Source organism: Phalangium opilio, unplaced genomic scaffold (genome assembly GCF_054372755.1).
Source record: "Phalangium opilio isolate 3A_F unplaced genomic scaffold, DU_Popi_V2 ptg000087l_1, whole genome shotgun sequence".
In the NCBI taxonomy this organism is placed as follows: Eukaryota; Metazoa; Arthropoda; class Arachnida; order Opiliones; family Phalangiidae; genus Phalangium; species Phalangium opilio.
Window position 1 is genome coordinate 5242120 of NW_028324192.1, and position 16790 is coordinate 5258909.

The 16790-nt window shown below is 37.5% G+C and overlaps 4 protein-coding genes across 6 annotated transcripts in view; 2 read left to right on the plus strand and 2 right to left on the minus strand.

Moving 5' to 3' along the window:
- The window catches only part of LOC149650483 (protein regulator of cytokinesis 1-like), a 144556-nt gene extending 138618 nt beyond the window's left edge, over positions 1-5938 (plus strand). Inside the window, exons 3-8 of one of the 3 annotated variants that reach the window (XM_089849290.1) lie at positions 929-1102; positions 1942-2239; positions 3368-3504; positions 3579-3674; positions 4488-4640; positions 5690-5938. In XM_089849290.1, coding sequence (XP_089705416.1) covers positions 929-1102; positions 1942-2239; positions 3368-3483 — 588 coding nt within the window. In that variant the 3' untranslated portion in view covers positions 3484-3504; positions 3579-3674; positions 4488-4640; positions 5690-5938. Of the gene's footprint in view, positions 1-928; positions 1103-1941; positions 2240-3367; positions 3505-3578; positions 3675-4487; positions 4746-5689 lie in introns of those variants that run through there. The other 2 variants (XM_089849292.1, XM_089849289.1) reach the window with 2 other exon arrangements.
- Positions 1-16790, minus strand: part of LOC149650485 (DNA (cytosine-5)-methyltransferase 1.S-like) — a 179041-nt gene that overhangs the window by 120066 nt on the left and 42185 nt on the right. The window lies entirely within an intron of this gene.
- LOC149650492 (DNA (cytosine-5)-methyltransferase 1.S-like) overlaps positions 1-16790 on the minus strand; it is a 120572-nt gene that overhangs the window by 74277 nt on the left and 29505 nt on the right. The gene's annotated exons all lie outside the window — the stretch shown is intronic.
- LOC149650498 (uncharacterized) lies at positions 12235-15276 on the plus strand. The gene has a single exon (XM_089849288.1). The coding sequence runs from the start codon at positions 12345-12347 to the stop codon at positions 14910-14912; it is 2568 nt and encodes an 855-aa protein (XP_089705414.1). The 5' UTR covers positions 12235-12344; the 3' UTR covers positions 14913-15276.

Genomic DNA, 16790 nt, shown 5'->3' on the forward strand with positions numbered 1-16790 from the left:
AAAAAAATATTGTCTTAAGGTTTCAAATATCTGCCATTTGTTCTCATGTACCCTAATAAATAGTTTAAGCGTGTCTCGCCTGTGGTTTAGTTCAAAAAATGCAACTAGATGGCTCCCATAGTCGAGGGGAGGAAATGACTGGCTTGCCAAGCTTAGCAATGGCTAGTTTTAGCTCCGCCCTTGTTGACGAGTTCTGATTGCTCCCTGCCTTTCCCAAAATTGGTGCATGGAGCAGCATTAGCCAGGATTTTAGGGGCGCCAGACTCATAAACACATGTGGACGGGAATGGAGATATGGCGCGTGGTTCTTTAAGGTTAGAGAGTCTCCAGCGCCACCCCGCGACCAATGTTGACAACTTTTTCGACTCAACCATAGCCATAATATAAGGCTTATGAGTCGAATTAAGTTTCGAAACTCTCCCGCTAGGGGCGCTGCCGACAGGCGATGCCATTAGAAGAACGGGGTTTTCAGCTTATCATTTTTGCAGTCCATCTGTGTTTAATTGTCTCTCGTGGAGCAGACATTCGCTCAAGCTGAACAGTGCTAGCCTTTCTTTCTATAATATAACCTGCAACAATGGGGGGAACGAAACAGAAACCTTAGTGAAAGCTGTGTGCTAAATTAATGAACTCGATATGATATTGGGAGATATTAATTTTCGTAATACAAAAAGTAATAATTAGTAAAATTGCATTCTTTATTTTGCCACTTAAAGAATAGCGCGGGTCACGTGGTTCCCCTACAAGTTAAATTTCAGTACACACTCCAGTTTTGCCTTGGCGAAGGCATTTGAGGGCGGGATTTATAAGTTTACTTTTAAATCCCGCCCACTAGCCTTCACCAAGGCAAAACTAGAGTTTGTAAGGAAATCTATCTATCGAAAATTACATGAAATTTGTTAATAATTTGATAATATTCTGACAATAGGAACGACGGATGGCAAAATTTGATCGAACTCGTACAGAAATTGTAAGGCTCGTTGAGGATTTGGAGCTTACTCCCGAAACTCGCTTTCATAAAGCCATCATCTCGCAGGATGACAATATCCCGAATATATTGTCAGAAAAGTACATGACTGATGCAAAAAATTGGTTGCTTGAAGTAAGATATCCTATATTTTGAACCTGTCCTATATTATCCTATATTTTTGACTTCGTCGAAGTTTTCGTATAGTTAAGCATCAAATTTTTTCTGAATTTAGCTTTTTCTATTGAGATCACTTTAGACACTGAAATTGTGAAGCTCAGGATTTTCATGTATTATATTTTAATAGGTGAATATATAAAGTATTTGGTCTTGCTCAACTTGTCAAAAAATAAGAAAACGTCATCACAGTTGCGCGCGATTTTGCACGTGACGTAAGTCTAGATGTAGAATGCTCGTGAGGATTTTTTTTTCAAACTAATTTAAATTTCCTCACGTTTATTCTTTCCATGATCTTACGAATTTGAGCGCGAGCGTCATTTTTCCACACTAGAAACGTCACTCGTGACGATTTGTTATATTTTTCAATTAGCTCCTCCTATTTTATATATTTACCTATTAAGTTCCTCTGAATTTAAGTAAAATACAATTTGTTTTTTTTAGATTTATCTACATAATTTAAACCAAATATTATAATACATGATTATTTTTATTCCTATTTTCTCCTATAAAATCCTATAATTACGGGAAAAAATTCCTTTGGAGTCCATCTAGTTCCTATTTAGTCTCTACTAAGCCTTTGACAGCGCCTGACCAGGCGTCGCTTTACCTCGAATCTATGACCTACCTCGCTCACTTCATGACAGGCTCCAGTTTGTAAACAGTGACAAACTTACGGAACATATCTTATTCTTATAGACTTACAATATTATTTACTCTTAGTTGCTAACCCTTTGCTTAAAAATACTTCTTAATTTATTCGTAACTTGAGTAACTTTGATTTCTGCAAATTTTAGCTTCGAAAACTTAAAAGCGCCAATGATGCCGTCTTAAAAGCCTTGCACGGACAACTAGGACAATTATGGGATGGATTAGAAATCAGCGTGTTGGACCGGGAGGAGTTTTGGTTAACTTGCATTTATCACGGCCAACCCACGATTGAAATGGTTCAACGAGAAATCGTTAAATACCAAGAAATTAGAAAACAAAATGTGGGGAAATTCATTGATCGTCTAAGAGTCGAACTCGTTGCATTATGGGATAAGTGTTTTATCTGCACTGAAGAAAGGGAAAATTTTGTTTCCTTCAAAGATGGTAAAAACTGACAAATAATTTGCTTTTGACAAATATAGAGGTGTGCGAATACCACTTTTTGGGTATCACAGACCAGTTACCAAATAGTAAAATAGGCAAAAATTTTCCTTATCAAATACCGAATCGAATAGTTAGGCCTTGGTAAATTTTTACTAATCGGTGAATCGCGAATAGTTAAGCTTAGTATTCGCGTATAGTTAACCATACTATTCTCGAATACCGAATTGAATACCAAAAATTTACCTTATCAAATACAGAATTTAATAGTTTTTTCCAAATCGAATACCGAATAGTTAGGCCTTTGTAAGTTTTTACTACCCCGATTAATTGCGAATAGTTAAGCCTAGTATTTGCGAATAGTTAAACCATAATATTCAGGAATAGTTAATACTAGGTGACCAATTAAGAGTCATTTAAAATACGTTTCTTCATTGGTCGCCGAATATTTCTTAAAAGTTTCCTAGGCACTTGCTGGTAGTTTTTGATGGGAGATATATAAAATTGGGACGAGATCTTTTGATGTAAGGTGGGTCTATGTAGCGAGAGTTGCAGTGTCAGGGCGGCCAGGCTAAATATTTATGGTAGTGAAACTTTAACCGAATAGTTAGTTCGATATTCGTATCGAACAGTGGAAATGAGCTTATCGAACACCGGATTGAATTACTCTATTGAAACGGTTAACCGCACGCCTCTATTTTAAAGGGATTCTTCTTCAAATTTTAAGACCAATTTTAGTAATGAAAAATTAAGACAATGTCTCTGAATGATTAAGAAATCTCCGCTTATTATGATTTTAATTTCATTACGAGATATTCTCCTAAATTATGGAAATTGATCTTATAGTATTAACACAGATGGAATGGAGATAAGGGGCGTTGTTCTTTTAGGGCTGCGGCTCTCTAGCGCCACACCGCGACCAATATTGAAACTTGTTCGACTCAAAGCATAGCAAAGGCTTGTGAGTCGAATTAAGTTCGGGCCTTTCCCGCAAGGGGCGCTGCCAACAGGCGATGCCATTAGAAGAACGGGGGTTTTAGGTTATAATTTTTCCAGTCCATCTATGTTTAATGGTCTTAGATCGAATTAAGTACGATGGAATATACTTAAAACAATTTATTTTATTTTCAGAAACTTTCTCCGAAGATCTGTTAGAGCTCCATGAACGCGAAGTTTCGAAATGGACTCAAATGTATGAAGATAATAAAGCCATATATGAAAAGATTGTTGAAAGAAATTCTCTGTGAGAGCAAAAGAAAACCTACGAGGTAATATCCATTTTATAATTTCACTTTGGTTGGCGGCTATTGCGATTTTAATTTCCCTAACTATATCATAATAGATTAAGGGAACTGATCCAAGCCGTTTTCAAAACCGTGGTGGAAATCTATTGCAGGAAGAGAAAGCTCGAAAGCGTCTGGAGCGTGAAATTCCAAAGGTAGATTTATACCTTATTAAGTTCCCTTTCAGTTTGTCTAACACTTTAAAGGAAAGCGCTTCTCCATGATCACCCACAGCATTCTGGCTAATCTTCTGGACACGAATTTTACCTTGCCAAAGGCAGGAACCAATCAGACCTAATGCACTAGTTCCCATTGGTTCCTGCCTTTGACTTAACTAGCCTTTAGCAATCTTAGCCACTGTGTAGTAGAAAGACAATCTTTTAGGGGCACCAACAGAGCCGCGCTTTCCTTCAAGGGAAAATTTCAGGTAACGGTACATTATACTTTAAAGAACGGCATTTTAAAAAAAAAATGTTAAAAATAAAATAAGCCATCTCTTATTACAATATGATAACTAGCATTTAATTAGTCTTAAAAATTATCAAGGACTACTGCGCCATCCGCCTTTGGTTTAGTAGCGTCTGGTAAATCGAACCACTCACCCCTAGGGCATTGGTAGAATTCTCACAGGCTGAGAGAGATAAGGGGTAAAAGCTTCGATTTAGCAGACGCCACTAAACCAAAGGCAGATGGCGCAGTAGTCCTTGATTATTTTTAAGACTAATTTAATACAAATTACTTTGCAATAAGAGATCATTTATTCATTTTTTTAATATTTAATTCCTTTCATATTTAGAAAAATGCCATTCTTTTAAGGTATAAAGTAACGTTACCTGAAGTTTTCCTTTTAAGGCTCTATTTATTTCCACTCTACACTTGGCCCTAATTACTGTTAATTGTTCCAAAAATTCGTAACTATGTTAAATACTAGTCACTCGCAATCAATCTAATGTGAAATATGTTTCTAGTTGGATTTAGAAATCGAATTCATGATTGCTGAATGGGAAAAAAATCAAGAGAATGCGGGAACCCTTCTCATCAATGGCAAAAAATATCAAGATTACATCGCGGCTGAAAGTCAAAATTTGAAAAACGAATTGGAAAATATCAAGAGAATGCGGGTAAATAGAAGCCGTAATCCAAAAAAGCGCTGAAAAAGAAATTAAAAAATATAAACCCCACATATTACACTTAAGCCTCAAATAAGTATTTTTTACTAAATAGAAAATAACATTAATAAAAAAAAATACTTATTGGGGCTTTTAAGTGTACGTTTTTATTTATTTGTTTATTTATTTATTTATTTGTTTATTTATTTATTTATTTGTTTATTTATTTATTTATTTGTTCATTTATTTATTTATATATTCATTTTATTTTTAAATTATTTTAATAGTTACTAATTATTTAACAAGTGATATTTTTAGTTTAAAGATACTTTTATTTCTGGCAATGTTTACTTTATTATAAAATAAAATTCGTAACATAAGTTTATAAGATATTTTCCATAAGTATGATACTACCTATACTTTGTAATGCTACTGAGAGAGACTTACAGCTCGAGCTAGTTAATGAACGAGAAGCGAGAATTGATTAACTCGGTTAATTTAGCAGACTTCCACCTTATTATTATTTAGTCTGCATTACTAAGCCTTTGATAGCAGCGCCTTACCAGGCGTCGCTTTATCCTTAATCTATGACCTACCTCAATCACTTCATGCATGGATTAACTAACGCTAGGGATTGTTCACTAACCGTGTTTCCCATGTAGTACTGTCGCCAACTACATGTTCCGAATTATTCCTTGATTCCCCTCTTCATTCCCCCAATTTATTGGACCAAAGCGGATGTAGATATAGCGCCAACTCTAGGCAAAATAAGTAGTTTTTGCCCAATTTAGGCAGGATTTCAATTTTGACGTCATGGAACACGTGATATTTGGTCCAATTTTCTTATAGCTTCCTGTTAATGATAGTAGCTGCTGCTAGGGGGCTTTTGGAATATGCATGCTTTATCTTTTGGGGGGAACGAACTATCCCTAGTGTTAGTTAATCCCGGCTTCATGACAAGCTCCAGTTCCTAAGTTACCAGACTTTACAAACTTATGGAACATATCTTATGAATTAACTTATGGTGAAACTAACTCTCTAAGGTTAATTCTTTGCAACAGGAAACTGAAGATGGAGGGAAAAAACTGGTAACCCCAATGAAACGCAAAGCACCACCGACTTCTGATAAAAATACACCAGCCAGCGCTGTCAAAACACCGCGTTTACAACAAAAGGTGTTATACCATCGGTTAATTCTAATGCTCCGCCTTCTCCCGCCATTGTTTTGTTTCCCGGTGTAAGCGCTACGGCCGTTCAAAGTTCGCCACGGAAACTTCTACTTAAATCCTCTCCACGAAAATACGCCAATTCGCCGGTAAATTATTTTATTTTTCTTTTATCTCTGGTAGTTGGTTAAGATTCACTTAACTTCTTTTTGGTTTCCTTCGAAATGACAACTTTAGAAACGTATTGCGCAAAATCAATGTGTGATTGCTAAACCTCGCACCATTTAATGCGAAATTCAAGAAGATCAACCTTCATTGAACATGCCCAGGTCTTCTATAACGTATATGGACTTTCAGGTATTTACTGCTATTTTTACATTTAGCATTAAAAATTTAACATTAATAAATTAATTAATTAAACATAATTAAAAACATTAGCTATAGTTAAGCCTAGTATTCGCTTATAGTTCGGCCTAGTGTTCGCTTATAGTTCGGCCTAGTGTTCGCGAATAGTTCGGCCTAGTGTTCGCGAATAGTTCGGCCTAGTGTTCGCGAATAGTTCGGCCTAGTGTTCGCGAATAGTTCGGCCTAGTGTTCGCGAATATTTCGGCCTAGTGTTCGCGAATATTTCGGACTAGTATTCGCGAATAGTTCGGCCTAGTATTCGCGAATAGTTCGGCCTAGTATTCGCGAATAGTTCGGCCTAGTATTCGCTTATAGTTCGGCCCAGTATTCGCGAATAGTTCGGCCTAGTATTCGCGAATAGTTCGGCCTAGTATTCGCGAATAGTGCGGCCTAGTATTCGCGAATAGTTCGGCCTAGTATTCGCTTACAGTTCGGCCTAGTATTCGCTTATAGTTCGGCCTAGTATTCGCGAATAGTTCGGCCTAGTATTCGCGAATAGTTCGGCCTAGTATTCGCGAATAGTTCGGCCTAGTATTCGCGAATAGTTCGGCCTAGTATTCGCGAATAGTTCGGCCTAGTGTTCGCGAATAGTTCGGCCTAGTATTCGCGAATAGTTCGGCCTAGTATTCGCGAATAGTTCGGCCTAGTATTCGCGAATAGTTCGGGCTAGTATTCGCGAACACTTAATATTAACTAAGGAGAAAAACATTTAGAAGCTCCTATATTTCAAAATACCCCTCCTCATTGTTCGCTGAGCATTTCTTTCGTTACCTATTCTTGTTTCCTGCAATATGTCGTTATTCGAGAAAAAAAATAAAGAAATATTGCTAATATGGTGTGTTACCACGAACTTTGTTGTGACGTCACATGCTCTTATCTCTTACCAAAAATAAATAGGGGAAAGTGTCGGACTCTCTCCTTCGTCTGTGACATGCATTTGGAGGGGTGAATGCATACTCGCGAAATCTGTTTCATCCCCCTCGCCTATTCTTCATGTACCTAAGATAATTTGTGATATTGCGCGTGAAGAAATAGTGCGGTTTTATTTTACATTAGTTGCTTTTGACTGAGGCTAACCGTGACCACAATTTAATTTGATGATGTACATGATTGTATTAATTTAGTTTGCTAATATTGATGTTATTTACTAATATTAAAACCATTTAGCTTATAATGACAACCCAGGGCCTAAGTTCGAACGAAATTCTGAAGGATTTTACCCATGATTTTTTTGAAATAAATGATGATTTGCGGCATTTTCAATTTATTTTCGGCGTGCTAACGTTTTAAACAAATTTTAACCTCGTTCAAACGCGAAAATAACACTAAAGAAAATAGAACAGAGCGCTGAGGTCCGAGGTTGTGACTCTTCCTTGAGATACGCCTATGCCAAATTGTCCCGTTTGGTGGCGTTCAAATTTGAATGGTTAAACACCTCTCGCGCGCTTGAGCGTCTCGAAATGCATGTCAAGCTAAGGCAAAGCAAAGAGGGTAGAAAGAGGGGAGTAGAAGCTAGCGGCTTTGGCAAGGCATTTTGGGTGTTCTCGCTTTTCCTTTTTATTTATTTGTTATATTTTCCTCCTAATATCCGGTTCACCGTATTTCAACCAATAAGAGGGTAGAGAAAGATGCGCGGGCACACCGGAAGCTTAGAGGTAAACTTTCAAAGCGAGAACACTCCAGCCAAGCCTTCTACTCCCCCTCTTTCTACCCTCTTTGGGCAAAGACAGGGAAATATGGCAGTCCGACACTTTCCCCTATTTATTTTTGCTCTTACCTTATTTTCAGGCGACCATATTGGCAGTCGCGAGACGTCGTCAGCTTGGGTAATACAAATTCGGGACCCAATATTGACGTCACAGTTTTTCACCTCTAGCTTCGTGGTAGCACACTATAACTGTTGTTCTTTTAATTTTCTTATTTTTTTGCTTTGAAGCCACGGAGAAAGGTCTAAAAATGTAGAAACTAAATTTACCGTATTGCCAGGTTTCATTAGCAGCGTTCAGCTTGGTGTACCATAAAGGCGCCTTAGGTTACCGGTTCCGTATAAAAATTAAAATCCGACACTGAACCGAGAACTCGGTAGTGGTTGCTGAACGCACTTACACTTTTCAAACTTTGTCAAGAAAACAAGTAAGCGAATTCAGTTTTGTACTTATTGTCATGGAATATGATTTTAAATGGAAAATTTATTAACGAATAGGATTTTATTTTGCGCTTAAATACTTTTTAGTAGCATTAAAGCACTAACAGCTTATATTTTCACTTTGAAATATTTTTATAACGTCTTTTTCAAAATATAGAACTTAAGCCTCGGTTAATGAGAGCTTCTTTCTTTGAATCTTTCAAGTTTCAAGGCTGCAGCTAAGGCTTAAGGGAAGTAAAAATAGGGCGGGTTCGCTACTTCGCTGGGGGGAAAAAATTATTAAAAGTACGGTACAGACCCGTAATTAAGATAACCAGGGTTTCAAGAAACTAAGTTCGATTAATTCAAGAAATTAATGTTTAAAGATTATTCCAATGCACCTCTTTTCTTCAGTCTGTTTTTCAGTCCCTTGGATATTTTTTACTATTAAAATAAGCTTCCATTAATGTGAAAATAGTCCTTGAGTAAAACATAGGTTAGTACCATAATAATAAATGTCTTTATTTCAAAATCTAGTTTCCAATATGCATCGCCAATTTACGTTTACCTAAAATACAACGGTAAGAGTTCAACTCTTTTATGGGGATGAAGCTAATCGCGCAAGAGGCCGCCGAGGTGCTAATAGGGCCATAGGGCGACCCGCCCGAGGCCGTGGGGCGGCGATCGGTCGACGACCTGGAAGGCCCTGGGCCGATAGCTCCACCTGAAAGGCCCTGGGCCGATCCCTCCACCTGGAAGGCGACCTGGTAGGCCCAGAGGCCGTGGTATTGGAAGGCCCCGAGGCCGTGGTATCGGGCGTGGTATCATACCACCCCGAGGCCGTGGTATCGGCCGTGCTAGAGGATGTCGGTACGGCCAATCTGTACAATGGAACGGAAGACGAGTCCGTGGTATAAAAATTCATTTATTGCTTAAAGGTTAAAATTTACAATTATATTATACAATTCCGATAAAAGGGGGATCGTTGGAGGCTGCGCAATCTCAAGGCGATGAAATTGAAGGAGGACGAGCCCCAAATTAAAGTAATATTTCCAAATAGAGTGGTAAGACCGAAGTACAATGGTTGTGTTTATGGGGAATTTTTCAGTCATAAATGTTCTTTGACATTTTGCCATCCAGGTCAGAATAAAAGTCGTTGACGGATGACCCCTTAAATAAATGAATAAATAGGCGTAAATAAATACAGTGGCAAAACTTTCATAGAACATTTTCCACTCACGCACATAGCCCACTGTACTTTGGTTCTACCACCCTTTGGATGGGAGGGGGAAGAAATACTGTAAGTTTCTTAGCGAGTTATCGTGATTGATAACTATGGGCTTAAGGGTTTGTGCCCATCTCGTGTGTTAAATAACTTTATATTCATCTATGTACAGGGTGTTTTTGAAAAGTCTGGCCAAATTTAGGTAGCGTGTTCTTGGAGTCACTCCGAGTGAAAAATTCCAAAGAACCATGTACCTCAATTACGCCATTTCAGAGTTATGAGCTTTCAAAAGTAGCCCAAAAATCAACAAAATTGTGAAACTTGTCATATGGCTTGCTCATCTTGTTTTCGATTAAACGCTCAATTGCATAAGCCAACCGAAAGAAATGAGAGACTAAAGGTTTGGAAACAGAAGGGGGCGATTGTGTGTAGAAGTGTGCTGTCGCTAAGAAACATGTTTACATTTCATTAACACAGGTTGTTTTAATGGTCATTAACACAGGTACTTTTAATGGTCATTAACACAGGTACTTTTAATTTTGGGGTTACTTTGAAAGCTCATAACTCTGAAATGGCGTAATTTAGGTACATGGTTCTTTGGAATTTTTCACTCGGAGTGACTCCAAGAACACGCTACCTAAATTTGGCCAGACTTTTCTAAAACGCCCTGCATATCTCTCGCTGCCATAACATCGTGTGTTAACATCTGCAATAACTAGCTAAAAAGTTACAGAATTTCCCGCAGGTCATGATTCTAATTTTAAATCATTTCCTTACAGGAGCGCCGTTTAGATTTGATCCTTTTAATTGTTCTTTATCTTAAATATTTATTTAATTTATATGCAATTTTTTTTTTCAATGATAAATTTCTTTTTTTTTTTTTTGCAAATATTATAAATTGTTTTTAAATATAAAATCTCTCTTATTATCAAAATGTGTCAGACCTTTTCATTCACCCTTTACTTAAACCTTCATGACTTAAAAGGAAACACCCAAACTTTCAACATCACATCTACAAGAAGTCTGGGAATGTCAAAAGGGATATTTTTTCAGGATATTATTGAGCTATAAACAAGTCAACTCTTCATTTGAACCGTTATCTTTTAAGGTGAAGCCTCATAGATTTCAGAATTTTCAAGCGCCCATAACTCGGGTTCTACACATCGCAGCTTCATTTCGTTTTGTTTTTCTTAATCTAGAGTGCCATTGCCAGGGCATCATCGAGTTCAAACGGTGATACCTATTTTAGTTATTTTTATATTTAATTTTAAACATGATGCCAGAAGCGAAAACATGCTTCGGGCAAACATCCGCTATTCGCCAACGGGTTTTCCCCGAGGGTCGGGCTCTTTTTTAATATACTTTAAAATGTTCAAACTAGGGCATCATCGTGCAAAATTTTAATCGCGCTAACGGTTAATTTGTTACTGACGTTTCTAAATGACTCTCAAACATGCGGCCTAAACGTTTCGATTTAGATTTTCTAATTTTATAAATTTGCTCACACTTCATAGAACGAACCTTCCTATACCCGGGGAAAAAAGAATTATCACTCTAAGTGAAATAGCCTTCGAGATATAACCATTAATGTGAACCACTAATTTCGCTCTTTTTGAAGCAAAATTTTAAAAATACGCGCAATTTCACTAGCGGTGCCATGCGGCTAAAGAGGGGAACTAATAAAATTTTGAAACTTTTGTTATTAAACGGAGTAAAGATGTCACTCTAAACCTTTTCAAAAATTCTCGGTAGCGAAAGGTTTTGTTGGGCCCTTTCGACCCCGCCCCCTACAACATGAAAGAATGTAACCAAGGAGAATTGATGTAACCGCTATCACTGCTGACTGCTGAGTTTACGATTGACGTACCTGCCCTCTCCTTTCATAACAATATCCTCTGAAATACACACGACTCTACTATGACTGACTCTAGTTCGAAGCATCCTTATAACATGTGGATCCAATTTTGAGACAAGCCCTATACCCCACATTATAACCTAAGAAACAGACAATCTCCACACGGGGGGACAGATCTTTCCTCAGGCAAAATAGACCCACTCTAAGACTGCTTTATACAATGCTAAAAGCCAACTTGGTCGCTCTAATTTTATTGCCCCACCGTTCTTTGGCGACAATTAGGATGCCTCGAAAACTCTCTTTCGGCACCATAAAAGGGATGTAGCTTCTGTATTGTTAAGCTTATCTTAAAAGGGGTGAAAAAGGTCTTTCTTGTCCGAAAATGTTGAAAATACTTTTTGCAGACAGTCATATATAGTACTGAAATAGAAGGAAAAAGCAAACTTCAAGAATATAGGATTTACTTGGAATCCCAACAAATGTTTGACATTGCGCGCTCGCAAGCTTATGAATAGTACGAAAAGATAGTTCCTTGAAAGCGGAGTTCTTGCTCATTTCATTTTTGTTTTCACGAGACCCTGTAAACATCGACTTTTTACTTTAGTCTATCCAAACCACTGTCAATTCTCAATTTGAAAGTAGAATCGTTAGATTTTAAAATATCAATTATTATTATGCCTAAAACTAAGGGAACACGGCGCAAGAGTGCGGGATCCGTGAAATCGGCTTATCGGAAAAATTATTTTAATACACTTGGAACCCTAAATAGCGGGAGGTAAGAGTTCAACGAATAATATAAAATCCTAGCCTGCTAATCTAATGAAAATCTTAATTTCTAAGTTATGATGCTAATAATGCGAAAACGAATACAAGTAGTATTCTCACTACGTCTACGCCAAGAATAATTCATAATTTGGAATTACACCGAAGTGACCAAGCTATGGATAAAGTTGCACCAAGGCGAATTGATTTCGGTGTTGAAACAGCAAATCTTGATATCGTTAGTGAAAATCCTTTATTTGACGAAAATACTGAATCGGAAGAACACGGTTTTATTGAAACTTTTCATGACCCCGGTCTTAATGAAAATGTTGTTGAGGGTAAACGAATAGTTGATCCAGTGTATTTTATTGAACAAATTCGGAGAATGGATTCTCACTATCAAAAATGTAAAAAAGTGAAAGAAAATGGAACCAACCAACAGAGTAATTTCCTATTTCAAAAGGAACAAAAGATAGGGCTATACTCTAAGTTTATTTATAGTTGCCCAAATTGCGATGAGAAATTAGCAATTTGCTCTGATAAAGTTTCGGGAAATATAAAAGGAAATAAGAAAGACAATGAACTATCTGTGAACGATATGGCTGTTTGGGGATTTATGACCATCGGTTCAGGTTTCGCCAACTTGGAAGAAGTTTTCTCAGTGATGGGTGTTCCTATTATGTCAGAGGGTTCCTGGAACCATTTAGAAAAGCGTTTGGGAAAGCTTTGGGAAGACATTCTAACTGAAAATATTTTGGAAAACGGAGCCGAAGAATACCGACTAGCGGCTGAAGCCGGAGATTTTTGCGAAGTCCCGTATGAAAAGACTTGTTTTATCACTGTTGTGGGGGATGGGTCGTGGCTCACACGCAGTCACGGACATAATTACAATGCGAGGTCGGGCATGGCTGTTATAATAGGGCTAAGAACAGGAAAGATAATTTTTGCTGGTGTTAGGAACAAATACTGTTACAAATGTTCGTACAGAGCTAAAAGAAATTTAAATCCCGTGTCTCACGAATGTTATAAAAACTGGACTGGATCGTCGAGAGCGATGGAATCTGATATAATTGTCAGCGGATTCAATCAAAGCATGTCCATGCATAATTTGCAATATAGGGAATTCGTTGGTGACGGGGACGCATCGGTTTTCTTCGATTTGAGAAATAAGGTTCAAGAGTACGGGCACAAAATCACAAAGGTTGAATGCGCCAACCATGTCGTAAAAAATCTAACCAAAGCGCTTTATAAATTGAAAGGGGACAAAGATAAAGGAGGAAGGCTTTTAAAAAATAAATTCATAAATGACTTAACAAAGGGTACCAGAGCGGCCATCGCCCACCATGCTTCCACTGACAAATCCGTTCTTGCCCTAAAGAAAGATATACTGAACGCTCCTAAACACTGTTTTGGTAGTCATATTGAATGTGGGGATTTTTGCAACAAAATCGGAGAAAATTCGGGAAAATGGCAAGAAATACCATCGCCTTTAAAATCAGCTATAACGGCCACTGCCGTCAAGGTTGCTGATAAAGCAGAGAAGCTAATTAGCGGTCTCACAAGCAACATGGCCGAATCTACCATGTCCCTGGTTGCCAAACATGTGGGAGGGAAACAGATAGACAGGTCGAAAAGATGGAGTTATAAATTCCGAACAACGGCGGCGTGTTTGAACAAAAATGAAGGAAAAGGTTGGGTCTACAAAGCTCATAAAGCTATTACGGGAAAGAGCCCGAACTCTATACTGAAAAAATACGTAGCGAGAACCAAGAGGATGAGATGGATTGCGAGAACTTCGAGAGACACAGCCTACCTTAGAAACAAAAAATTGATATCTGAAAGTCCAAAGGCGAAAGACAATGGTATGGCCCAATATGGCGATAACGCAATGCAGGATGACTGCTCGGATGAAGCTCTTGAAGAATTGGCCAAATTAAAACTAGCAGACCTTAGGGTTGATTCAAAAAAACAGAAGCAAATCGAGGAGCAAACGCGTGGTCAAAGTCACTCCGATGCGTGGTTTGAAGAGCGACGTCATAGGCTTACCGCATCAAATTTCGGAAAAGTATGCAAACTAAAACCCTATACATCGACCATTAAAACAGTCCAAAGCATACTTTATAGTAGAAATGTATCAGCAGCTATGCAGAAAAATTTTGACCATGGACATGCCGGGGAAGAAAAGGCCAAACAAATCTTGCGAGAGAAGTTTAATATTCATGTTCGTGATTGTGGTATGTTCGTGGATTTAGATCACGGATTTTTAAGCGCATCTCCTGATGGTTTAGTTGGGGAAAATGCCATTTTGGAAGTAAAATCGCCTATAGCATATAAAAACATTTGCCCACTTGATATTCCCGCTCATTTAAAAAATATAAATCTTACACAGAAATGCAAAAAGACATTTTACTGCAAACTAGATTCATCAACTAATAAATTGACACTAAATCGAAATGATAATTATTATTATCAAGTGCAAGGACAGCTTCATATAACGAGAAGACAAATATGTCACTTTGTTATTTATACTGAAGGGGGGATTCACGTTGAAGACATTGAACGCGATTATGAGTTTTGGAAATCAAAAATGGAACCCTATCTCATAAAATTCTACCGTAACGCGTTGCTGCCAGAAATAGTGGACTCAAGATTTCAGAGATCTAGATCGCTTAGAGAACCGTCTTACGTAGAAGCGGCTATTTCCAAGAGAAAAGCGGAAAAAGAACTCAAAACTATATCGGCTTGATTTTTTTTTACTAAAAATGTCTTTTTACGTTTCCATATTATATGCCATATTGAATTTTCGTTTACTTGTATTTGTAATTATTTAAGATTCCATGATATTTTTAGTCTAAGAAAAATTACTTATTCAACAAATTTTAAAAGTTGTTACAGCGCTGCTTCATAACCAAAATGGGCTTTTTGGAAATTTATTTTCTGTGGGGATATTTACTTTTTTCGTCAATTTTAAAAAGAAGGTATTTACTTTTGTTCCGGTTAATGACAACACTTTCAACCTCCAGCAACCTTAGAGTGGGTCTCTTTTGCCAGAGGAAAGGTCTGTTCCCTGCGTGGAGACTACCTGTTTTTTTAGGTTATAATCTTGTTAAAACTCCTTTAGAACATTTGCTAATTAAGCCTATGTTTTTAATTAGTTTAATTTTAATTTTGTAATTTTCTGTAGGGTGGTGGCTTGTAATTCCGAACGCTTCTAATTCCGAACAGTTTTTTTAAATTGATTTTTCTTTTACTTGCGAGGCTTTAGACCGTGAAAAATAGGCTTAAATTATGCCTTGATTCATTGTCTATCCGAAAAACATCATTTCAAATCCATATCTAAAAGTCAGGGAACGATGTGACACGAAATAAAAATGTACCTAATTTGCGAATTTAATTTAATGTCAATTAAAGGGAATGCCGACCCTGATGCCTCCGAAAATAAGGTTTCATTTTCTTCAGATAAATCAGAGGCAAATAAACTCAATTTCAGCCAAAACGTCAAGTTTTCCCCCACAAAATAAGCATTCGTAACGAAATTTTGGCTCAAAATTAAATTAATAAAAGAATATTTATAAAAACCTTTGCGAGCAGCTAATTCCGACCACTCGAAACAACACTCCATTAATCATAAATTATCGACAGTAAAATTAAATTTAACGCTATTAAACGACATGGTTTAACAGATTAGTTATCCTCGATAATACGGCGATACGTTTTCCCGGGCTTTTCAAGCAGACAACTTTAGTTTAACCCGGCTAGCGTAAAGTCCCTGTTTCCTTCCCTCCCCGCCGCGGCGCCGTCACTCGTACTCGTACACTATTCCGCGATAAAAAAAAATAACGGTTCAATCTCGCGCCAAGTTTGAAAATTTGCGTTCGCGCGTTTCAAACTTTTGCATAAACGGGTCGCTAAAGGTTTATACCTACTTGAATATGGAATATGACGATCAAGGTAATGTAAGTCGCTGTTGCATTTATTAATAATCTTTTTTATCCTATTAACCTACGAGAGATTTAAAACTTGAAAGCGAAATTTATTATAGAATTAACGTCCCAAAACTTAAGCCTTGGTTAGGGAATTTTATCCCGATTCACCTAATGAAAAAAATATTTCAGTTTTAGATAATCCCAATTTAGCATACAAATGAGATAGGCGCTGAAGTTTATTTCACCATAGTTATACCACATTACAGGTGGTGGTGTTAAAAAACCACGTAAAATATCCGGCTTAATTATGAATGGGGAAAAATCTATTTTGTGCCATAAAAATAATTAAAATACAACCAGAAACAAGGGAAAAATATATGACGCGACAACTAAAGATTATTTATTATAAATGATAAAACTAATAGTTATGTTACCGGTTACTGTCCAGTTACAGCTTACAATATTTTTCCAGTATTACTCGAACTTAAAGCATAGCGTTGGTTCCAGTGGACAACTTGACTTTCCTTACGAACTCCAGTTTTGGCTTGGGAAAGCTAGAGGCATTTGTGGGCGGAATTTGTACGTGCATGTATAAATCCCGCCCACTAGCCTTTGCCAAGCCAAACCCGGAGTTTAGAAGGAAAGTCCCCTTGTAAGGGATCCACTGGAGCCGCGCTAGTGTTAGGTTCGTGCACTCA